Raw genomic sequence first — 25,779 nt, forward strand, 5'->3', positions numbered from 1 at the left:
ACAATGGAATAAGAACAGGGGGACATTTCCCTGTGTAACTGAAATTCTTCATCATCACCAGGACATTTATACTGAGCATGTCACTGAATGTGGTAGGCAACAGAAGAATACTGGGACAAAAGCAATGGCCATCAGGAATTAGAGCATTGTTGATTAAGGAATCATGCTAATCAGAAACACTGTACACTTCCCAGATCATACTAAGTAGAGCTGGAAAATTTTCCATTCCTATTTATTCTCCTCATCACCTTTTCAAGTAGCTTCCAAAGTCCACTGCACACTAGGCAAAGTAGTAATTCTGTTCAATGTAATTTTCCAAAGCTTCCTTTACTGGGCTTCAAGAGTGTCCAATATGCAATTGAGTCAGCAGTTTCTAAAAGCTGGCTTAATTATTGGCCATAAATATATTCATTCGGTTCATGCCTATCCTCAGCTTTCCCCATTTCTATACTGAAGAGATTTAATCTTTCATTCTCTATCTTTTTTTGCTTGATTTTATAAATGTCTCATTTCATCAGCCTGTGAAATGTGAAATGACCAGAATTTCCAAGTTCAAAGATACACGTAATGTCAAAGAAGGTATTCTGTTTAATTTCTGGACAAATATTTAGTGTTTGAACATTTAATAGTATCTAGTCATCGATTGACATTTTAAGCAATAGCTGCACATTAAGATCATATCTTCAGGGAACAATCTAGAATATCAACTGGGATCCTAACTCCAGTTTTCCTTGTCTCAATTTCTTCATGTGCCTTACTGAGCAACCCTTGGAAATTTGTAGTAGAATGGGTACTTGATGCAGTATTTTCATAGTTTAGCTAACATGACCCTATTTTATATTTAAGTCTGAATGGATGATATACGAATCGGCTGTTTTGTGTGCATTTATTTTATAAAACTTGAAATTATTTTGAATATTGTGCACTACTCGGTCTAGCTAATGTTGGTTGTCCATCTCATTAAACACTTTCCAAATTCAACTTGGCAAAGGCAAGAGAAGAGCCTCTCTGTTACCTGGGCCTGACATTTCATTTTTCTTCACTAATTAACAACTTGCCCAGTGCCAGGCAATCAACCACTTGCCCAACTAATCTGCACAATGCCAATCAATTTATTCTTCTGACACAATTGGCACATCATCCTAACACGGCCTCAAAATGGAAATATGAGAAGTCTTTAGTAAAAACTCAATGGAAAGATGGAAGAATATGCATTTACAATGAGATCATTTTGATTTTTCACATAACTGTTTGAATTTTTCCAAATAAAGAAAATCAGGTCAGTAATATCGCCTCCAATCAAAGCCACCTTTTTTTCTGACTTTTATTTAACTGACAGACTAAAGGAGCTTATCATTGCTTATCTCTGTGGCCGCAAAAAATTATTAACAAATTCTCAGTTTTGACCTGGAATATGTGCAGAATTTAAAATAGTATCATGAAACCTATGATCTAGCAAAGACCTGATCTGACTCTTTTATGTAAGGGATAAAACACAGAAACAATCAAATCACCTCTCTTTTCTTCAGTCTTCATATTTGTACTTATTTTTATTCCCCAATGGGCCTTACCTTTTTTTTTCTGTCTAGTCTTTGACCTGAAACCTAGTCCTCTTTGTCAACCCCATACTTCCATTACTGCTCCATCTTCTCACTTCCTCCCACCCTTCAAGCGCCAGTTTTAACATTAGTTCTAGTTTGCTGACTTTGTGGTTTGCGTTAGAAGCTCTCCTTCCCTTACTGGAGCATATACCTTTGGGGTTGTCATTGCCACTGAAGTATTAGTAGTGAGGGAGTGGAATCTCTACTCACTGTTGTATGTCAGCCCAGGGCAAGGTGATTTATGCATAACAGCTGACGAGTAAACCTTCAGTGAGATGCATAAGTGTGTCATTTGAAAAGAGCAAGCCTCACTTCTTCATGGTGCTGCCTTTTGTCTTTCTAGCTCAGCCTCTACACACGTTGCCTCTGCTTCATAATTTTCCTCTCACCATCTCAACTTTACATAGCCAACATCTACTCATCCCTGTGATCTTAGTTCAGTTTCACTTCTTCAGGAAAACCTTCCAGAACTCCATGCACAGATGCTTATCTTGTACTTCTCATTGCTTTTTCCAAAATTAGAATGGAGTTATTAATTTTATTTCGAATTCACTGATATGCATTTCTACTTCCAACAAGGGTAGAAGCCCATTCTGTCCTTTCTACCTGTATCCTCAGTAGCCAGTACATTTGTGTTCATGAAATACTTGTTGCACACAGACTGGATAAAGGAATACTTGAATGGGGAACAAAGGGAGTCAACTAACCACTAGGTGGAAAAACAGTATCTCTTAAGGAAAGCCAGGAGTATAAATTCAATTGAAATCTTGCTATGGTTTAGTACATCTTTAAACATAAATATTTTATGAGGAAAGGAATTATTTCAGACATGAAATTTATCCAAATTTCTTAACACATTTTCTTATCTTTAACGTAGAAGCCTGGATTGATAAAACCAATGTCACATTTTAGTAGTCCTTCCAGTTTATAGTGAGAAATGTTTGCTGTGACCATCAGAGTCATGAATTGGCCTGAAGCAGGGCTGTAACTAGATAAACTCAAGTACTCAGTAATGTGGTCTTGGAGTGATAGTGGCCACCCTGCAAGGTATTCAGAGCAGTAGGACACCAACCTGATGTGGAACAGTAGGGCACCTTAGTTCACACTGAACAAGAGCCAAGTTGCAGGTCTCACCTTAAATAATACCCCAGGCTGACACTCTTCCCCACCTGGAATGAGGCTGTGAGGCAGACACAAAAGCAAGCTGGAAATAAGCCATTGTCAAAAGGTGACTGTGAAAGGCACCTGCTGAGAAGTGACTTGGATACTGCCCAGGAGGACATCACTGCACTGGAAACTCACAGTAAGGCCCTTGGTGCTGTTTGACTTCCTGTGTTGGCAAGCCTTGGTCCTTTCGTTAGCCAGTTTTGCGTTGATGAAAGCTAGTGTGCATAAAAACTGGGATATGGACATGAGAGAGGAAGGCAAGTGTGCCAAATCTTGTGCTACTCGAATAGAAGCCAGTTTTGTTTGAAGATATGTTTGAAAGTGTTCGAAAAGTCCTGAGACTTTCCAAAGGAAAAAAAAAGCCTCAAAGATTCAGACTTTATTCTACGGATCACAGGAACTGAAGTTCCATTTTTACCGTATTTTCTACAAAACTCAAAATTTCACCAAAGAAATTCTTTTAATATATAACAACTACTGACAGGAAAGAAGAAAGGAAGTGGGGAGAAAGAGGAAGAATTAATATGCACCATTTCACAATAAACTCTGAGTCCATGTATTTTTAATTCTAAATACGAAAAAAAAAATCTTAATAAACAATGAAGTAATAAAGAGCACAATGAATGACCTTTGGGTTCCATGAGGCAATGGGGAAACCAGGAAATGTTGCTAGGATCATACTGAGAACCAAGTCCTAACCTAGAGAATTAGTTCTAATCAATATCTGCCACTCAACCAGCTCTGTAATTTGCAGGAAATCAATCATTCTGCATCTGTTTCCTATAACCTGGGGATTATAAAAATCTATATCTTTCTCAGAGGGCCATTGGGAGTATTATGTAGGATTATGACCTTTGAGATCTTAATTGACCACTGCTGTCCAAAAGTTTTCCATTTATTCATTGAGCAAATATGTACTCCCTTTCCACTCTATCAGGCTAAATTCTAGATGCTGGGATATAGTGATGAGCAGAACAAAATTCTGTCCTCATGGAGCTGATATAAGTAATAATTTTAAGATATCCCCATATCAACCTTTCAGAATTGCACATAAGTTCATATTAAAAATTATGGGCAAAGGTGGTTGCTACTTTTATAGCTTTGAGGCCCATTTTTCTTGCTTCTCATTTACCATTACATTCCAGATATACATAATGTAAAACCTTGAATATCAACAAGAAGAATGAATTCCTAGAGAGAAAAAATATGCCTATCAGTGATAACCTGAAGAAAAAAATAGAATTTCTCCCCTATGAGTTATTTCATATTTTAAAAAATATAAATTACTTTTCTGGTTTGAAAGGCAATCCAAGATTATATTAAAATAAAGAAATACATATGCATTTATTAACAAAAATTATCCATTATTTCTCAATATGTTTAATTATGGGCTCTATTTATGTTTTCTTCCTATGATTTAATTGGGAATATGGTAACAGCTAATTAGGAATATTTTTATGCTAATATTCAACTGCATCTATTTTCCATCACATGTACTTTGAAACATGATCAAGTAGAATCCCTTTGTGTCATCCTCTCTCCTATAACCTTTCTTCTTTTATAGGTCATTGGAATCATTCCACATTTTGTTATTATAAATAATAATTCAATGGTAGTTTTATTCACAAAGCATAACATATTTAAATTTTGCTTTAGTATAGGTTATTAGAAGAATACTTACTGGATCAAAGAGTAGGACATTTTTAAAGTTCTAGGTAAGAACTGGCAACTTTCTGTCCAGGAAGGAAGTGCCAATCTAAATTCTTAGCAATTTATGTGAGAGCGTATCATAGCAATCTTGTTCTCAAAAGGCAAAAAATCAAACAACACACAGCATCTCTTTTCCATCTATTCAGAGGTCCTTTAGGAATACAATTGCCTTGCAGTTGGCACAAGTAAACATCTACTCCCACTACCTATATATGGGAACTCTGAAAGAAATGGGGTTGGAAGAGGGCCTCGAGAGAATAACATCAATTTAAAGGTTTCTTGAAGACTTTGACTGAAGATGCTTTTTTCAAGAAGCAAAGAGCTGAGAATTCTGGAACTGGCTAATGTCAGTCAAAGGCTTTGCTTTGATTACTTCGTTTCAGATGGCCTGCTGTATGCACAGAAAACTAAGAGGGAAGCCAGGAGATAAAGTAATTGAGAGGAGCCCACATTGTAACTCAGTCAGCCTCTGTTTGCTGCTGACTTGAGAGGCTTTGGTCAGGGGAAGGAGTATTGATTAGACTAGAAATGAGAGACTTGTTCCTTAAAAATTCATACTTTGTGGATGGTAGACACACTCAGAAATGCACACTTCAGATTCAGAGGTCAAGGGCCAGTGGCTGTGGACGTCATAAAAACCATTATGAGTTTGTTTCAGGAGACTTGTTCAATAAGTCACAAGAACCCATTGAAAGAAAAAGAACACATCACTATCAGACAGTAAAGCACAATGTAAATACACCCTAAATCCTGGATATCACCAAGATCCTTCTAGTCCTTCTTGAACCTACTAAAAGAACTCACTCGCTCTAAAGATCAGCTACTTAGAGAGACCTAATTCCTTGCACCACATCAACTGTACCTCAGAACTGATAATAAGACTTGTTGAATTGTGAATGTACAACTTGAAGGTCCATCCAAAGTCCAGGCTCTAGTAGATTGGGCTTCTTAACACGGCACCATTCATTCAATTTCCAAACATTTCCATTTAAATCAGAGTAGCACATATTAAGTGGCACAATGCAGAAAGAAATTTCTATCTATTTGAAAATTGAAGTATCCTCTTTAAAAAATTCATTTAATATATTATTCACAGATAAGCTTCTGTTGAATAAAATGTGTAGTAATTTTGCTTCTTCTTTGACTTCTTGTGTTGTTGTACCACTTGCCTCATTTCCTGTCTCATGAACTCCATGCATGAACTCCTAGGAGCGTGCACAGAATACATGCTGCCCACAGAACATGCATACATGCATAAGCAGGACTGCCCTTCAGTGCTACCTGCATACACACAGGACTGCCCTTCAGTGCTACCCACATTCTGACACTTTCCTGCCCTCACTGTCCTCCTGTTTCATCTTCTCTCCGTATCATCACATCACCTCCCTCTCCTTCTCAACTATCTGCACTTCAACACATATGCCTTCTATCAAGTATAAGGAAATAAAAATAGAGCATGCACCCATGTGCAGACATTAACTCAATCTTCACAGCCCTTCAGGAGCTTCTACTTTGCTCCTACTCACTTTGGGAAATGGCTCAGCTCTTAACTGCAATCCTCAAAATCGAAAGATCCTCCGTGAGAGCATTAGTGAGTAATGTAGATGCAACTGAAGGTTTAGTGGAGGAAATAAGGAAATTATTTCATCAACCAAATAGAGCAAAAGTAGTAAGAGTCCCTGAACTTGTTTGTTTTCCTACAAAGCAAGTCCTGCAACATCAGTTAATGAATGTAAGCAAATAATAATTAATAAATAAAATAGTAATAAATAATAAGTAATAATAATAGTAACACATGAGTAAATATAGTAAGTAATATAAAGTCAAATCATTGCTGTGGAATCCAGACTCCTTGGCACAAAGTGTTTAGCCTCTTTCCCCTCCTATCTCTCTATTGGCCTGTCATTAGAGGAAGCCAAAGAGGTATCTACTGGCTTCTCCAATTCTTTAGGAGGCAGTTTGTACTGTAGAGTCAGAAGTGGGCAAATCTGCCAATGCTCAGATGTCCTGCAGAAAAAATCTTTATACTGTGTGCACCAGGCAGAAAATCACCAAGGTAAACTAATTTTAATTAACACATATGCATCACATTCTTATACGTGAGCTACACCTATTCTCTCCCCCTCCACACACCCAGATGAGAAACTGATGTTTGCTTTTCTTTTATCCAGCAAAAACCTCTGTCTCTTCCTTAATTTGTGGGCCACTTTCAAGACATTTATTGACAGTGATCTCCTCATCCAAATAGATTCACTGACTTCTCCTATCCCAAACCAGGAAGAAAAACTGTCTCGTATATGACATTTAAATATTTAAGAGCTTATATCTGCAATAATGAGGACATAGGTAAAAAAAAAAACTTGCCCTTTCATAAAGTATTGTAGGTTATATCTAGCATCTGTCAGAAATAAAGCATATTATTATAAGCAATAGTAAGTAGTTCCTACTTAGTACATCATTATTTCCCATTATCATGTCTGATGCCTACTTTAACATAATATGACCAGTGTTACTAGAAAATCAAATTATGATTTATGAAAAGGGGGAAATTTTGAACTCCATCACGTGTGAAATCCTAGTACATACAGCCCCATAAATCCTTCCATATTTGCTTCCAAATGGATGTTTCTTTTTGGTTCAAAAAATTATAGACATAGTCAGTAGAGAAGAGGAAGGGGAATAGGCAGAAGAAGCAGAAGAGGGAAAGCAAGGCACAGGAGTTGAAATGGAGTAAATCAGATTCCATGCATGCAATTTTGTCCAAATGAACACAACTACTGTGTATAATTTAAATGCTCTAATAAAAAAAGATTGCATTGACTAAAAAAAAAAAAAATCACAGAAATAGAATCAATTGGTATTCCTCAATGCACTCCAAGCCCTAACCCCTATACCTCACAGTGTGAACATATTTGGAGACAGAGGCTCTATCAAGGTAATTAGGGTAAGCCCAAATCCAATACCGTGTCCTCGGAAGACAAGGAGCTTTGAACAGACACACACGTTAGTGAAGACACAAGAATATGGCCACTGCCAAGCCGAAGGGGAGCTCAGAAAGCACCAACCTGTGACATCTTGATCTCATACTTCCAGGTTCCAGAACTGTAAAGAAACACATCTATGCTATTCAGACCACACACAGTGTGGTGTTTTGTTATAGCAGCCCTGGCAAACACATGCAGCCACAAATTAGATGTCTGTATGTGCTTTAGAGTATCCTCATTCACTGTAAAGGGACAAGATGCATATTTATTATTTTTCATTTGTCCAGCAGAATTAAAATTTCTTTTTAAATTTTAAATAATTAAAGACTGCAATAGTATGTAATATAGGATTCTGTGCTCAATGATGGTTTCGCAAATGCACATTGCATTAATTCTTTCACCCATCTCCATGCCTGTCCTCCCAACTCCAAGCAGGGAAGGTGTTCAAGCTCTATCTATAGAAGCAGCAAGTGTCCTAAAGAGCTTTGTCTGCCCTTCTTTACATTTTGTAGACAGCAGTCTTCAAAACTGAATTTTATTATTCTTGTGCATCTGAGTGAGGATCTGAAATAATGTTTTTTTTTATTTTTGTAGAATGAAAATTATTTTCAATAGCCTTGAAAGAGAGTGCTATGAATTTTTTTATCTGAATTAAATATCTCTGGGCCCTACCTCCTATGTGCCTGAGCAGCAGGACACCAGAGAAATTTTTACCTGCATCTTGTGCTCTTAATTTCTGATGAGCTTTTCTACAAATAATGTTTACTCTTCTAGAAAAAGTCATTTTTTTTTCTTTCCTCTGCCTTTGTATGCTAAGCACCAGCCAGTCTGCTTTGATTTCCCTGTGGGCTCCTGGAAGCTTTGCATCAGTGCAAAGCTGAGTCCAGTCACTGTGAGCATGTGATGTATCCTCACCAATGGCACTGCTTTCTAGTATGGCAGTGCCTAAGATCCTGGCAAAGCACAGTCTCCGTGAATTTCACAGCAGAGAGAAGACAGTGCAGTCTAGGGTCTAGACTGGGAGGATGCTCAGTGGAACAAGGTGTCTTACACCAATATTTCTAACTTTCAAGAAATGAAGCCCCTATAATTGATCCCTGTTTGAAAAATACAGCACAATAGCAACCTATAGTGACCCATCTCCTTTGGCTTTGCTTCAATCATTATACAAAGGCATGCTCAGGTCAGGAATTATTTAATAGGAGTCAAACATAAATCATTCCAAATATGCCTATAGGAATAGCCTATGATTGCTATCAAAACAAAATATTATTATTATTATTATTATTATTATTATTATTATTATCATCATCATCATCATTTAGAATATCAAAGACACCCTCTTTGGGAAGTAGTGGTATAACTGAAAAGAACTAGAAATCCACTGTCCTATCTTCAAGTTCAAGACTGACCATTCAGTGGTGGGGTGACCTTGTATAAGTTACAATCTTAGTGTCCTAGACTGTAAAATGTAAATACAATTGTTTGGGGATGCCATGAGGTTTAATGCAGACAAAGCATGCTAACGGTTAAGCATAATTCTGTTGTATCACAGATATTCAGTGAATAGAAACTGCTTTAATGATGCTCAGTAAATGACAATTTGCTACAACTTTCACCAGAAGAAATTCTCCATTCAGAAGTCAGAAAGGAAAAATGCAAAAGTTTCAGGGGGAGAAAAAATCAGATCCTCAACCCAGTAAGTAATTAGTGTGAGCATTGTTCTATTACACTGCCTTCCTTAACATTAATTATTGTATGGCTGTTTTCTGTGTGTACAACTAATGAGTCTCTGAGCGTGGAATTTACCCAGGGAGATGAAAGTAGACACACAGTATGAAGCAAACCCTACCTATATTTATAGCTCCTAGTTCTCACATCTGCCCTGACATTTAGGACCAAAAATTATTTACTAAAGATGGATGTGAAACACTGAGATAACTACTCTTTCAGGTGAGCTCCTTGTGTGTTAACCGCAATTTCTCTGCATATATTTGAAGTCAGTGAATGCATGAGGTGTCCTAGTGAGCCAGACCAGGACAATTTAGCCAGATACATCATTTTTTTCATTCCTGCAAGTCAGTACACTTAACTGAGTTCCTCCCATGAACCAGTCCTCTGAGATGCAGCAAGTTATGAAGGTGAATAAGATGTGACTCATAGGAGTTTCTGTGTGAGGCAAGGTAGATGTGCGCTCAGCAGAGCATAGTGAGTGCCTTCTCAGAGGAACCACTCTCAGAGAAGTCGGTGGCTTGATATTTAAGAAAAGAAGTCTGGCAAGATTCTACTCTGATATCTTTTCTAGTCCTTCAGCAAAATTCTTGGCCTGAAGGACTTTGAACTTCACCATGTTTCATTCATAGCTCTAAATTGGTTCACCTCTTCTCTATCATGACCAAGTTCAGAAGTTACCTTCTGAAAAAGACTTTCCCTGGTTACTTTCTCTACACTATTCCCTTTCAGTCAATTTGGTTTTTAAGGTCACCTATTCCAATATGGAGTTATCACTTCAATTATTATTTCTTTATGTTTTCACTCTCTGTCCACCTCCAGTAGAACATAGCAATAAAAGGACGTGGGGGGGAGACTTACTTATTAAGTATCACAAGCACTTAACATACTCTTCACCCCATTGTAGGGCTTGTATTAGATTTTATAAATAAGTGAATAAATTAGAAATGGTGCCAAATGACTAGTCTTCCTTTTCATAGCATTTGTTACTTGGTGTGAAAACACTGGAATGTATCTCTCTGCTTCTACTGCTCCACTTATAATCCCATTGAAGTCATTATTTTTTCACTGGTGCTAACTCTAGTGTACAACACCCACTCAAGGAATGAATAATGCACCTATCATCCACTCATGCCCCCAGTGACCCATCTCCTGGCCACTGAGTGAGCAAGCTAGATTTTATAGAATGAATGATAGGAAAAAAAGAGTTACAGGTGCAGAGAATAGATGCATAAGACATCACAATGCATCCTGCCATCTTCTGAGGACTGGGAGTCTTCTTAACTGGGGCAGAGTGTACCAGCAATGTCTGGCCCATGGGTCATGCAAGAGACCAATTAGGATGACTCATGAGCAGGATGTCTCATTATGTTTACATGAGAAACTTGGATACCTATATCAAATAGATACAGAGAAAGAACTTTTCATAAGGCAGGGGATATTGCATTAGACTGCCTTGCTTATGAGCACTATAACCTTGCCCTAGGCATTTAATTTCACTACATCCTCTGTTTCCTTGTATGTAAAACTGAAGATGATAATACTATTTTAGAGTTTTGTGAACATTCAATGACTTTGCATGTCAACAATGTACTAAACTATGACACTAAATAATTATTAACTATAGATACTATTATAATCAGCATAATTCTTCTCTTGCCTGAAAAATTGCTGAAACACCTACCTCAAGAAAGCGATTTGGAAAAAAAAGGAAACAGTCTCAAAACCACTGCACATTTACCAAGAATTTTTAACTATAGTCCTTAAATTTTATCTTAACAACGCTATGAGGTATTCATTGTTAACACTAACTTACAAAAGACAAAGCATATCATTCTAATAAGAAAGAAACAGAATTAGATCTTCTTACCTCAAGTGCAATATCATAGGAAGGAAAATATAGGTGTTAAAAGAAATTTCCACAAGCAGAATACGAAATTTAAAAATCTTGAGACCAAACTGAGAAAGAGTTCTTCCTCTGATAACTCGAACTGTAGAACTCCCACAAGGTATCCCATGCTACCACTCCAGGTCAAATTCAAGGGCAGTAGGCAGTATCCCTGCCCCCATTTTTCACCCCTGTCAGTGGTTATGGTGAGGGAGGGGTAGGTCCTGGGCTAGCCCATGGTGGGATTCTGCCCCTCTGCCTCTCTCAAAGTCTCAGCCTAGCAAAGCCCATCTACACAGTGTTGCTATGCTCCTTCCTGAGGGGTACCAGAGCCCAGAAAATAGAAATGTTGGAGAACTTCTTTTATTTTTAAAGGAACTAATAAAAGCATCTATTTAATAGACAAAGGATTGAGAATACTGGGACTATTCCTTTACTGACCCCTTTTCCCATTTAATAATCAGCTGCCAAACACTGAGTCCTGCACACAGAGGAGCCTTGACTTAAATAGCTACTGTTTTTTTGATCTTCAAAGATGAATTGTCAAACCTAAGAGAAGGCTGGGCACTTGTCCAAAAGAGAGTGGCACAGTGGCAGAACTTTTAGAAATAGCTGGGAAGAAATAAAAGGAGTTGGGGTTATCATGAGCAGGGAAGTTGGTCAAGTGTCTGGTTGCAGCACAGTGTGGATTTTTAAAGAAGGCAGGAGGGATTAACGCTCATTCCCCAACCACCTACAACCCAACATCTATCCAGGGACTCCTGCCTCTGCCTGTCCCAGGAACCATTTGAGAATGTCCTTTCTGTTGGCAGGTTCAGAGGTCAAGTTTAGAGGCTGCCATGAATGCCATGCTAACTTTGTCAAGACCAAAAGGAGTTTCACAGAATCTTTTATTTGTCCATCTTATTTTAAAAGCAATGACCAACAACTGCCATGTGAACAATAATCCAAGACCCTGGAATGTTCCAAGATGATCATCAGGTAATATCTTCTGTGCCCCCCAGAAAATTCTAAGTTCACTGGCTCCTCCCACACAAGCCCCAGCCCCAGCCCCAGCCACAGCCCCAGCTTGACTCTGCACTCTAGAGACTGATGCGTGCTCCTTGAGGCCACACCACACACAGATGGGACTGGCTATAGGGCCATGATTCCAAGACAGATGGGTGTCTCCTGGAAGCCCTCCCTGTCTTGGCAATCCTCTAATTCCATAGAGAACCAACAGTCTAAGGGGATCCCTGAGAAACAGCCAAGGCTGGGAAAAGAGTTACTTATCCTCTGAAGAGTCCTCTACTCTGAGACTCTCCACAGAGCTGTCAGCACAACTGACTTTTATTTCCAGTTTTCTTCACTATTTCACAGATCAATTAGCCCCACAGGAAAAAGAAAAAAATTCAGATGTTTCCAAAGAGGAAAAACCTAACTCTCTATATAATGGGACACTCAATTGTCCCAAATAAGACCACTTCCGTCCACCTTTTCTCCAGGCATCAGGGCCTCATCTAGTCCAAGAAAAGAAGCAGGATGATTCTAATGATCGACTCCAACACGTTCCAACATTCCTGCTCACTCTGGCAGAGGAGCTCACAAAATACCAATTCAAGACCCTTTCAGCATCCCCTCTTGTGTTTAGAGGTATAGTCTGGAAAGCCAAACACACATTTCCCAGACTCCCCTGCAGCAGGGGAGCAATCTAGTTTCTACCAGGTAGATAGGTTAATGGATGGAGACAAAAGTTAGTAACTCACAACAGTGGCCAAACTTAGAGAGACTGACGATTCTGGAAAGAAAAGATGTGTGTCTGGTTTGGGAGACAGCTATAGTGGAGTTTCCAGGGTTCAATTCTTCACATCATACATGCCAGGCAGTGGGTAATTTCAGTAAAAGGGTTTCAGCTAGATCAGTCACATGTGTGATTAGGTATTTCTTCTGAATCTATTGCCTTTGGCTTCATTATTGCTGGCTTTGCAAGACTCAAGCCAGATCCTCCAGCCCTCCCAGAGAGTCTTTGAACTATATAAGACCCTTGAATAAACACCTTTCTCCTAAAATAGCTGGAGTAGATCTTGCTATGCCCCAAACTCTGACAGATATAGGATTTTTTCAGTAATTAAATGAAACTTAATTAAAACTTTTCATCTCTTTTTCTAAGAAAATAAAAGCTGAAGTCTCCAACACAATCATTCACTAATATATCAATGTTAAATTCTTCTAATAGTTAAGCACATTCCGGTTTCAATTTCTCAGTTGAGTAATGATCCTTCCTGGGAGCTGACTTTCAATTCCCAGGTAAGCTGCCTTCCAAATAGGCATCTTTACAATGTTATATCTGCAGAGGAAAATAAAATTGCATGATTGAATGTTCTCTTTGGTTTAAGTGGGGCTTCCACGTGAAAGAATCTTTAGGTAGAGGCTCCAATGTGACATTGATAAGCATTGAAATTGTGGGCTCAAGCTAGACTATAGAATCAACACGAATTTTCAGAGCACTAGGAAGGGTACCTTCTATACCTTGAGTGACACTGATGTTGGCCTGCACTAGGGTGAATTGGAAAGCAATTTTTAAACTAAGTGGTATATTTTAACCAAGTGTTTAAATATCGACTTTAGATATTAAACCTCCCCTTCTTTCTCAGTAAAGTCTTATAAAAATCTTTTAGCCTTATTAGTAGTTGTCAAAATCAAGGTTATTGTTCAGTCTTCTTCAATTCACTCTTGAATAAGTCACAACCTTATTCATATCTTTATGTTCCATTCTAAAATTTAAGCATGGGTTTTTCACACTAGAAATCAAACAGTTTTTATATTAATCCAGTACCATTTCCCAAAAGAGAACAGGTGAGAAAGTAAAAGAGGTAAATTTGAGGGGTTCTCGAAAAAAACAAAAACAAAATGAAAACAAGACAAACAAAACTGAGCCTGATCATGGGTTTGATGAGAAGGATAATGATGGAGGAAAAACATGTTTTTGTTTATGTACCCATTAATTAAATTACATGAAATAATTAAGCTTATTTTTTTCTTGAAGACCATGATATCCTATGCAGTTTATTTTTGAAAGTCTGCTGTAAAAAGTCCAATAGTCCCTGTTTGAAAAAAGACAAAAAATATAAAAGATCTCAGCAAGAATGAACATTGAAACTGATTCCACTAGACAACAAGAAAGACATGGCTGAATAATTGATTTTTTGTCATTTGACACTGAGCATTAGCACAGATAGGGAGGTTCCCCAGAAACTCTACTATTTAATGATTTTAGATGGGAAAATTATCTAATATTACCAGAGTTTCATGAGTCTGGGGTAACAAGAGAAAGCATGGTGTCATTGAAAAAGCAGACAGAGTTTGATGTCAGTGAACTATGGATTTAAATCCTGCTTCAAGGACTTAAAAGCTGTGAAACCTCAGGCAAGTTGCTGAACTTCCCTGAGCCTGTGCTTTCTCATATAAGGTAGGATAAATAAAATTGACTGAGTAGAACTGCTTTGAGGTTTAAATTAAGTGATGAAGAGCTCCTATCACAGTGCCCACTTAAAATTAGTATATTTCTACTTGTCTTTCTCCTCTTCCTGCATTGATTTAAAATAAGAGAAGGCATTATTGATTTATTCTTTCCTGAATGAAGAAAGTCATTTCTATTTGGACCACTTTGGGAAAAGCTTAGATAAAGGACTACCACTGCAGTTTCCACTAGGGTTTGATGGATTTCAAGTGCAAAACCTTTTTGCTTAGCACTCATTTATTGCATAACTATATGTTCACTACTTACTATGTGCCACCTTGTTCTAGGCATAAGGGATACAATAGAAAACAAAAAGGCCAGGTTCCTATTCTCCTGAAACATGTTCTGCTGAAAGTCTTCCAGAATTGTCTTAAAAATAATATTGCAGAAAACGTCTTCTTCCATTTGACACACTTGTCTTGCTTGGGCTTTACAAAGCTAACCTTCTACTTCAAAGGAAAATAAATCCCATACTCATATGGGATTTAGATAAGATATCAGCAAGTGCAAAAGAGAACACAAGTTTAGAGTTGGCCAAATCTTGGCTCTGTCATTTATTAGAGATATACCCCTAAGTAAACAAATTAACCACTGTTGCTCAGTTTCTATTATAATAATATTTACCTGTAAGGACATATGGCATTATATGAAATAATATATGCAAAATACTTTGAGCAATGCACAGGGGTGGAAACAGAATAAGGGTGCCATTACAGATTCCATTTTAATATGATTGCTAATTTCACTGATCAGAAGAAAATGAGCTATCTTAAGGTTATGGTTTCAAATAATCCATAACCTAGCTTATTTGAGTAAAATAGTACAGAATCATATAAACTCATACATGCCACTTGTTACATAGTATTAATTAATTAATATTTGGTACTAGGGATTGAATGCAGGAGGGCTGAACTCCTGAACAACATCCGTGCCCTTTTTTATATTGTATTTAAAGACAAATTCTAACTTTCTTAGGTCCCTGCTAAATTGCCGAGGCTCGCTTTGAATTTGGGACTCTCAGTCTCTGGCGCCAATGGGATTACTGACTGGAGCCACAGCTCCCGGTGTTATATTGTATTTAAACCATGAAAAATAATACATCATGGAATTTGTGTGTTTTCCCATTAAGAAAATTTGCTATCTGCCACATCTCCCTGGCTCAACTCCTACAATAAGATTATTCTTTGTGCAGAGTGTCTAGTGCCAAAAATGGCATTCATAAAAACCCTCCTCTGTTGAGAGGGAAAAGATTGGTTGGCTTTAACAAAAGCACATTATGCACAGAGGGAAAATTACATTTTAATGACCTAGAAAATGCATAACTAGTAGTTGAAACATGGCACTCACTTAGGCTAATCCATTTTCAATTAATTACATAATTTAGCTCATTATTATTTATGAACATTACAGAATGTCTACCCACCTGGAAGACTTTTTTCCACCATTATTCAAGCTGAAAGCCTGAAACAAACTTTTAACCTTCATCAAATATTACTAGGTGGGAAAGGTAAAAAGTTGAGCTATCCACCAGTTCAATTAAAAGACTTGAACATATTTACTTAAACCCTTAGGGGTCTTTCTTAAGTCATGGCCTGTGTGTTCTAAACTTGTCAGCATCTTTCACATTCACCCAGCCCCACCATCCCCTACCTAATCACATTCTCACTTTTTTCTCCCCTTTTATTAAGCTGTGGTTTCTCCTTCCCTCTGTTCCAAAAACAATGTGAATGAGTGTATCCCCGCTTGATTTGTTGTTGGTGTTTTTTTTTTTTTATTAGAAAATAGCAGCTCTCAATTTTGAATACATAGTGAAACTGTCTAAGGATCATTTAACTTTTTAAAAAAAAAACTGATGTTGACTTAGGTGCTCTAGTTTATGCTCATGCACTGGGATGTCTAGAAGCTTCTTCAAAGAATTCTAACGTGCAGCTTAGGTTGAGGATCACAGTGCTGGAGTGCATAGGTCGTCATTTCTTTTTCTTTCCATTTTATATTTATGCTGAATATGTTTAACAGCTGGTTTAAAAGAAACTAATTTGAAGACTATACCTCTGAATTCATTGATTTGGAGAAGTTTTACACTTCATAGATGCAGTGACTGGATTTAATTTGATCCATGTGGTTTTCCATAATACTTAGAAAGTTGGCACAGCTACCCACAGCACTAACCTTAGCCCCAGTTCGTGCTTTCTAAAAACACACTAATGCAAATGGAGATTTCCATAATCTGGAAAGGGCAGCCTGAATCCTGGAGTGATCATTCACAAGTCCAACCTCATACCTGGCCATCCTGAACTTGAAGGTAAACAATTTCATGGACAACTCCATCAGAGGCCAAAGAGCTGGGCATGCATAAAGAATTCAGGTACCAACTAGCCATTCCTCCTCCACTTCTTGGGGATTTACTCTTTTCTGTTTTTATTCATCATATGGTCATTATTCTGAATTTCTCTGTTTAATTTTTCTGGTATTATGAATTTGGGGAAGATTATTTTAGGGCTCAAATAGGAGTAGAATCCAAGAGGATATTTTAATTTAGAGCTCACTGAGACTTAGTGCATTGGTTAGCTGAGGCTTCTGTAATTAAAGTACCACAGAATTATTGGCTTAAACAATAGAGATTTGCTTTCTCGGAGTTCTGGAGGCTGGAAATCTGAGATCCAAGTGTCTGACTGGTCTGATTTCTTCTGAAGTTTCTCTCCTTGGCTGGTAGATGGCTGTCCTCTCCCTGTGTCTTCACATAGTACCCCTGTGTGTGTCTGAGTCCTAGTCCCTCTTCTTGGAAGGACACTGGCCATATTGGATTTTGTGAAAACCCCATTGCAGATAATGTCAGAGAGGTCTGATTTAAAATCTGCCTTGTGAACACCCTAAGTTTGTCTCGTCAGGACCTAGTTCTGCTGTTTTAGAGTTTGGAATGTATGTCCACCTATCTTGAATACACATCTGATAGCTTAACTGACAACTGACACCTTTTACTCACCTCTCCCTGCCTCCCTGTCAGCTATGCAGAAGACATCAACTTGAACTCTCTGGCTGCCTGCACTGCTCAGTATTTGGGACTTTTTCAATCACTTTCTTAAGGGGCTCGCTAAGATTTCCTTCTAGAAAATTCAGGATCCGGGGCTGGGGATGTGGCTCAAGCGGTAGCGCGCTCGCCTGGCATGCGTGCGGCCCGGGTTCGATCCTCAGCACCACATACCAACAAGGATGTTGTGTCCGCCGAGAACTAAAAAATAAATATTAAAAAAAAATTCTCTCTCTCTCTCTCTCTCTCTCACTCTCCTCTCTCCTCTCTCACTCTCTCTAAAAAAAAAAAAAAAAAAAAAAAGAAAGAAAATTCAGGATCCCACATTTGGAGATTGTGCCTGAGTCCAGTAAAATACTCAAGTTGTGGAAGAAGGACAGGGACCTACCTTGAGGTTTGGGCTTGGTCAGCTTGCCGCAGGGCTTGGAGATGGTGACTGTCTTCTGGCAGTCGGCATTGTGCAGGGCGCGCTTCAGACTGCCAGTTCTAGTCTTCAAGGCCGTATTCAGGTCACATTCTCCCCAGGCCTGGAACTGGTACTTGCACTCGGCTAAAGCAGGCAGGGTCAAATAAGACACAAACCTTTGAGAGATTCTGTTTTGATGCCATGGTAATGATGGTAGACTTCTGTTTTTAATTTTTCGTATTGGGATAATTATAGATTAACAGATGTCGTTAGAAGTGATACAAAGAAATTCCATATAGTCTTCGCCCAGTTTGTTCCAACCTGGTATTTTGCATAACTCTAGCCTGGTAGCACCACCACAAAACCTGCCACAGAATAAGTTCTGTGTGTCTATTTAAATTTGTGTGTCATGTCAACGCACATCACTACCAATGCCATGAACAGCTCCTAATGCAGAGGTCCTGTGCATCGTCATCTATAGACACAGTCTTCTAACTTCTAAATGCCTGGTCACCAATCTTTTCTGCAACTCTTTAATTCTGTCATCTTAAGAATGTTATGTAAGTGAAATTAAACAGTCTCTGACCTTTTCAAATCATCTTGTTTTTACTTAGCATAATTTCTTGGAAATCCACCAAAGTTCTATGTGTCAATAGACTGCATTTATTATTGCTGACTAGCCTTCCATGGTATGGTTATACCACATTTAGGTCAATCATTCACCAGTTGAAAGATATCTGTTTATTTTTCTTTCTCTACTTTTTAGCTATTACAAATAAAAGTACTATAAACTTTCATATTTTAGTAGAAAGAGAAGTTTTCATTTTTCTGGGATAATGACCAAGAAACTGATATATTGCATGGTAAATCCATGTTTAGTTTTTTAAGAGAAAAGCATCACAATCCTTTCAAGTGCAGTTGAATAATTTTGTATTTCCTCTAGCACTACAAGTGATCTAGGTTCTCTGCACCCTCACGAGCATTTAGTATTTTTACCACTATGTTTGTCTGTGTAGCTGCTCTGTGTAGCCACTCTGACATGTGTATAGTGATATTTCATTATGGTTTCAATTCCCAGTTCCCTGGTGGCGAAAAACAGTCGAATACCTTTTCAGGTGCTTATTGGCCACCTATGTATTTCTTTGTTAAAATGTCTGCTAATGTGTTTTGCTCACTTTTTTACTAGTACTTTCTTCATATTTTTCCTGTTTATATATATATATATATATATATATATATATATATATATATATTTGTGTGTATATATATATCTGTAAACATTATATATATGTCAATCCTTATATATATATATATAAATATGCCAATATTTATATATATATATGCCAATATTATATATATATATATATATATATATATATATATATATATGCCAATCCTTAAAGATGTTAAACTTTTCATAGATGGAATTTTAAGGTTCCCATAGGCAAAACTAAAATGTATCTGAACCAGAGCCCAGTGTGCCTTTACTGAGCTCCTCATCATTCAAAAATGTACCCCAAGGACTTGGAAAGTAGTTCAGTGTACAGTGTTTACCTAGCATGTGTGAGGCCCTGAGTTCAGTCCCCAGAACTTGGAAAAAAATGTACCCCAAAGGTTACAGAGAGAAAGAAACATGCATTGGCCTTCTTCAACTTGCCAATAGACCAGTGTACATTGCATTTCTCCATCACACAGGTATTACATTGGGGGTATTAGGTCCCACAATGGCCACAAAAGACAAAGCACCTGGTGTTCAATACTGGGTTGAGGTTGAAAGTGTTGAGAGAATCTGCCTCAGATATACAGATCAGATCCACATGAGGCTGAGCAGTCAGTGAGAGGAAAAAAATCTATAAAAATTGGCCATGACCAGCCCCTGTTTGATCAATAAGTGAATCTATAAACTTATGTGAAGGGAGAAGAGGAATTCAAAGAGAGAGGGCTTAAGTGTAACAGAGGGACATAAGGAAAAGGAAGTTAATAAAATGGGGAAAGAAAATTAAAGGAACTTGAAAGAGGGAACTTGAAAAGGAAGTTAGTTCAAATTTGGCCATTAATACTTGGAGATATTTTTTGTTTACTCATCTGTTGGGGGGGAAGTGTCACTGGAAACCAGTAAGCACAGGACATATCCTGCATAAGACAACAAGAGATCACCTGGTCCAGAGTGTCTCACTGGTGCAGAAGCTGAGAAATCCTGGGGTTAGACAAGATGTGTGGTCATCTTGCAGCTGATAAAATAAACTTTTTTAGAAAGAAATAGTACCCAAACTCAAAAAGACATTTGATGGAAATACACCAGAATTATCTCAGAATAGACTAAAGCAGTAGCACAGTAGAAAGAGTCTTACCTCCAAATTGCTTTTTCCAGTTGCAGGGGATCTTACATCTCTGGGTCTTCATGGTCTGCTTGCACTCGGCTCCAGTGCGGGTGCCCTCCCGGGTGCCCAGCCCACAATCCCCGCTGGTGGGCACACACACGCTCCACTGCCATTCTCCACAGTCAGACTTCTTCACTTTTTTTTCTGGAAGTAAAGAACCAAAAATAACCAACATTCAGAAAACTGTTTATCTCCTAGATAAAACTAGGTTCATCCTGAGAGCCTTAACTGTAGAGAGCTGTTTACCTCTACCTTCTGTCCAGTAAACAGGAGGAATGTGACAGATGTCAGTCAACTGATCGAATCAATGAGTAATCAAGCAAAGAGAGAAATAAAACTGAAGGAAGAGGTAGAACTACTACTAGTTTAACTCCTATATGTGTTAAACTAAGTGATTTACTGACATCTCTTTCTACAAGCAAATATTTCTATTAAAAAAAAATCAGATGTTCAAGGGCTGGGGTTGTGACTCAGCGGTAGAGTGCTCACCTAGCACATGCAAGATGCTGGGTTCGATCCTCAGCACCATATAAAAAATAAACAAATAAAATAAAGGTATTGTGTTCCAAATATAACTAAAAAAGTATTTTTAAAAATTAGATGTTCAGAAAAAATTAGGCCGAAAGAGAAAACATTCTATTAGAACCAACAGTTATTAGATTATCTATTTCACTGCAGGTGGACATCCCTTTCTGCCTTGTGGATGGAATAACAGACATAACACAGACATAAGCAGACTCCCCACTCCACAGCCTGTTCTGACTCTGGGAGTGACACAGGGAAGGTGCTACATGGGCTTCAGTTTCCTTCTTTGTAAATTTAAGATTGAAACAAACATCCTGTGTGACATTATTTGGGGAAGAGAGATGACATATTTAAATGACTAAGAGCTGTTATTTCTAACACAGTGTCTCCTCACATTCTTTAGGCTTCATTATAAGAATCTCTTCTTTTATAAAAGCACCTGATTAATAGCCAATGTTCTATACAGGGACCCCCTAATATGATCATATTCCAGAACCTACAGTGAGGAAAAAATAAGGGAGATGTTTCTGCTGCTTGTAAATAATTAGAAGAAAGAAAGAAAAAAAGGGGGGAGGAGGGATTAAAGGCAAGGGAGCTGGGAACAAAGGCAGGGAGCTGGGTTCGATGGCTATTAATCAATGAGGCATGCCATCCTAACTCTTAGGATGCTTACCTGGTTTCTCCTTCTTCCCTGCCTCAGCAGTGTCCACAGCGGCCAAAATGAAAATGAATGCCAAGAAGACAGCTGCAAATTTTCGACGCTGCTGCTGGTACTGTTGGGACTGCATTCTAGGAATAACGAGAGAAAGAAGAAACAGAGATGTCAACCTCAGACAGAGAGACGAAGGAAGGGCTCCACTTTACATTTGTGGAATGTTGGCTTTCAGAAAGATGCATGTCAACTATTATAAGCAGAATTTTATCTCTTCTCCCCAGTAGCTGCCGAAATACATGATCTTCTGTGACGAGTCAAGTATTTACAGATAAAATGCAAGTTTTTCCACATAATTCCAGGAATTATGGAAGTGAAAGAATTTTGAAGACATGTATTTTAGCAGACTCCTATAGCAAATTTTGCTGATAGCATCAACAGCTACAACCATCTTCAGAATTCCTGATAATTCCTAGAAACAACCAGGGCATTGTAGTTTACAGGGCTCATTTGAATAATGAAAGATTATCTCATACAAGACTATGTTTACTTCTTCTCTTTAGATGCATTGCTAATAACTAATGGCTTTGATAGTTTTATTGCTTTCCCGGATCTTTTCACTCATCATTATTCCGGTATTCATTAATCGACCACAGATTGGAGCACAGAAGTAAAACTAGCACACCTGTGACACAGGCAGCACCAGCTCTGAACTTATTTTCTCAAGAGTCTCTAAATTCTAGGATGCAGAGAGGTGTCATTATATTCACTCATAATTGAAATTCTTCTCCACATTTGACTTGAATCAAAATCCCCAGATAACATTAGAAAGACCCTCTAGATCTTGAAGCCACTTGTGACAAACTAGTATCATATAGATATAGGTCACATCGCCAATACACCCCTGAAAGAAGTCTCAGTGGAAGGCCCAGGGCCACCCAGGGGATCAAATGTCTGTGGTCATTAGCTCGGAGCACTTCTTATTCCAAATGTGGCAATAGATGACTTTAGCTGTTTTTACACTCTAATCCAAATAAAACCATTCATATATATAAAATATTGAGACCACTTTATGTTCATTCAAAAATATCTTTGAAATGATACCATTTTTGGTGAATTTGTCCCTACTTCAGGGACATTGGATATGCTGTCTCTTATTAGTCTTTATTTTTCAACCAATCACTTGGGATCCATTGTATGAATAAGGCTCATTTCACTTCAGAATTAAAATTAATGTTTTGGTCATTTAGTCATTTCATTGAGTCACATACCCTGGCGAGCTATTCACCAACCATCTCCATCACTTTCTACACTCTAATATTGGATGTTTCATTCTTCCTAATACTAAATTTTTATGATTGTGCCCAAATAATGGTCACACAGGAAGGTTCTTATTGATTCCGAGGGTTTTTTTTTCCGCTGTGCTTTTCATGGGGCATGAATAACATAAGAAGCCAATCTAGATTTGCTGGTTTCCAAGTCTTGTAAGAGTTCTCACAGTTGAGTACCCTGGGCATCTCTATGATTACAATTTTCATAACATTCACATAGCATTTAAAATTATTAGTTGTAAAGTGAACCAAAATGGATGTCTTCCAACTTTCTCCTAAGGCTGATTGAGAGCCTTCTTTCCATGACTAACCACTTTGGCAAGAAAAACTGTTCATTTGAGTTTTTGTCACCTTTTCATTTGACTTTTCTTAAAACTCAACCAACTTTTCAGCTTTGAACTTTTAAATTTTAATGAATTTCTTTCCAAAACACCCCATGGATTTGCCTTCATGTTTAACAATTACCTAGGAACACCTGAAGTGTTTAGCCTATTGTGAATTAGATTACTAGGAGAATTTGGAAATTCCCACTGAGAACATACAGCTCCTAAGGAAAATTTCTGACCAAGGAATGGGACGATCCACCCTACTCTGGTAGGACATGTACAGGAAGAGGGGTGAGAAGCACCTTGGAGTCCTCCAGGGAACCATGGTCACTTGGCAGAAGTGGAGAAAACTCCACCTTCCACAAATAGCACAATAACATGCACACACACGTACACACATGCACACACATACACCAGAGCTGTGGAAACAAAGGAGCTGTCATACACAAACTCAAACCTCAGCATTTCTAGTTTTACATTGCAAACCTCTTACTTTCAACGTTATTTTCAAGATCTCTTAAGCAAGTTACATTCACTTATTGAGAAGAGGATAAAAAGCCACACAGACCAAGAATTTCCTTCTCATGTGAATTTTTGAGTCCCAAAGTGATCCACTAAATGAATGCTCATAACTGAACTATGAATTGAGTAGAAAGAAGGGGGGATGGGAACTGGGATGAGAGTTGGAGAGATGGTCCAAGGAAATGTGCCCTGCCTGCTTCTGATATTGATTCAGAGCAATTTAGAATTTTAAGGAGTGGGTCAGTTGCGAATTTCAGCCCTTAAATATTCTAAGGGAAAACTGCGCACAAGCCCACGTTTGCCGTGAGCTGCCTGCACCAGACGTGTGCAGCCCAGGCTTCTGTTTCTTCTTTGCATCCTCCCTTCCTTTTCCTCCTCCTTTGCCCCTCATGCTACTTAAGTCTGTATCTTGAGAACTTAGATTTTCTGTGTAGATAAAAAGGAATAAAAGTTATTTAAAAGAAAAGAGCAAGAGGTTTGGAAATGGGATTATTAAATTTATCCCAGACATCAAATGTGCCTCAACAATACCTAATTAGCCCGCTGGTGCCTCCCTGTCCTAGTAAATACTTGAGCAATCAGTATATGTGCAGATAAATAGTTCCCCTTGCTTGTGGTATTTGCATAGTTGATTGTTCATTTGTCCTAAGCACCAGGTGAAGGCAAAAGCTCTTCCTGTGTAGAGTTTAACCCTGCCTGTTCCCCAGCAAAGGTTGGGATTTTCCATTGGTTGGGATTTCCAAGATACTCCCCAAAAGTAAAGGGTGGTGTTAAGGTGCCAAATGAGCCTAGTAGCATAAACTTTGTGCTTAACAAACTGACATTTGTTTTTTCATATTGAGGAAAAACAGTGGGAGAATGAGGCTTATTTACTTATTTTTCACCTCCTCCTTTTACAGCCTTCTTTCTTGCACTTGCCCCAAAAGATGTAATTTCCTACAGTTTAACAACTGAGTTGAACATTGCCATAGAAGAATGGTGGTGTCCGGAAGTTATTGTTATCTCAATGAAGTCTGAAAATCAAGGATTCATCTTCAGGAAACTAACCCTAGGGGACAGTGCTCACTTATTAAAAGCCAATCTCTTCTCTTGAGAAATAGCTGATTAGGAGAAAAGAGCTCACCTTTCCTAAAGCATTGTAATGGGATCTAGAATTTTTAAGATTGTGACATCTGGTGTAAACTCAAGACAGGGATGGTGGGAACTATCCCCTGGGGATCTGTTGGAATGGATTAATATGGGATTTCAAGGCAGAAGTTATGGCTAAAACCTCAACACCACCCTTTACTTTGGGGGAGTATCTTGGAAAACCCTATCGAATGGAGTTATTCTTCATATCTGTGAAGTGGACATACCATGTAGGACAGTAGTATAACTGCTAATGAGGATTGTCATAATGATAGCAAGACGTAGACATATAGATGATTCCAAATATGAAGAAATATATTATTAGTTGATGAGCAAAATTGGTTTGCCCTTACATCTTCTTTACTTAAATGTTTGTTATAGAAGAAAAAGGAGAAGAGGAGGAAAAGGAGGAGAGAGAAGAAAGAAAGAAAATGAAAAAACAAGCATACACTTTACATTATCTAGTATTATCCAAATGCAAAACAAAACAAAAAAGAAACGGAGAGAGACATCATTTAATTAAGGCCAACTAAGGGGTTGTTCACCTTTATCAGGGCACAAATTCATCTTGCCTTTACTCTTAAGGCATAATAGAAACTCACAGATCTTCACCCATGGTATTTCTTTTGAGTCCAGAGGTCCTGTGTTGAGAGTTAGGAAATATGTTGATGTACTTAAGCTCGTGTGAAACATGAAAAAGCTTCTCTCCTTACAACTATACTTTTACGTCCCCCCCAGGCAGTCTTCCTCTTCTTTTTAATAAAAGTCCTGAAGACCAGCTCTAGGGTTTAGTTGATGCTCATTAAAAATTCTGCTGGTGGAAAATATCTCTGCATGAAATGGAGGAGTGAGCATTCATGCTGAAATGTCTCTGGCTTTTGTTGATGCCACAAGATGTAG

General features: G+C 38.1%; 1 protein-coding gene across 2 annotated transcripts in view; it reads right to left on the reverse strand.

The window, feature by feature from the left end:
- The window catches only part of PTN (pleiotrophin), a 99,397-nt gene that overhangs the window by 1,966 nt on the left and 71,652 nt on the right, over positions 1-25,779 (reverse strand). For both annotated transcript variants that reach the window (XM_081283774.1, XM_081283773.1), the window contains exons 2-4: positions 21,594-21,709; positions 20,366-20,539; positions 17,997-18,158 (exon numbers count right to left, since the gene is read on the reverse strand). In XM_081283774.1, the coding sequence (XP_081139900.1) occupies positions 17,997-18,158; positions 20,366-20,539; positions 21,594-21,708 (451 nt within the window). In that variant the 5' untranslated portion in view covers position 21,709. The remainder of the gene's footprint in view (positions 1-17,996; positions 18,159-20,365; positions 20,540-21,593; positions 21,710-25,779) is intronic.

The sequence above is a fragment of the Spermophilus citellus genome, assembly GCF_964194105.1.
Source record: "Spermophilus citellus genome assembly, chromosome: 3".
NCBI lineage: Eukaryota > Metazoa > Chordata > Mammalia > Rodentia > Sciuridae > Spermophilus > Spermophilus citellus.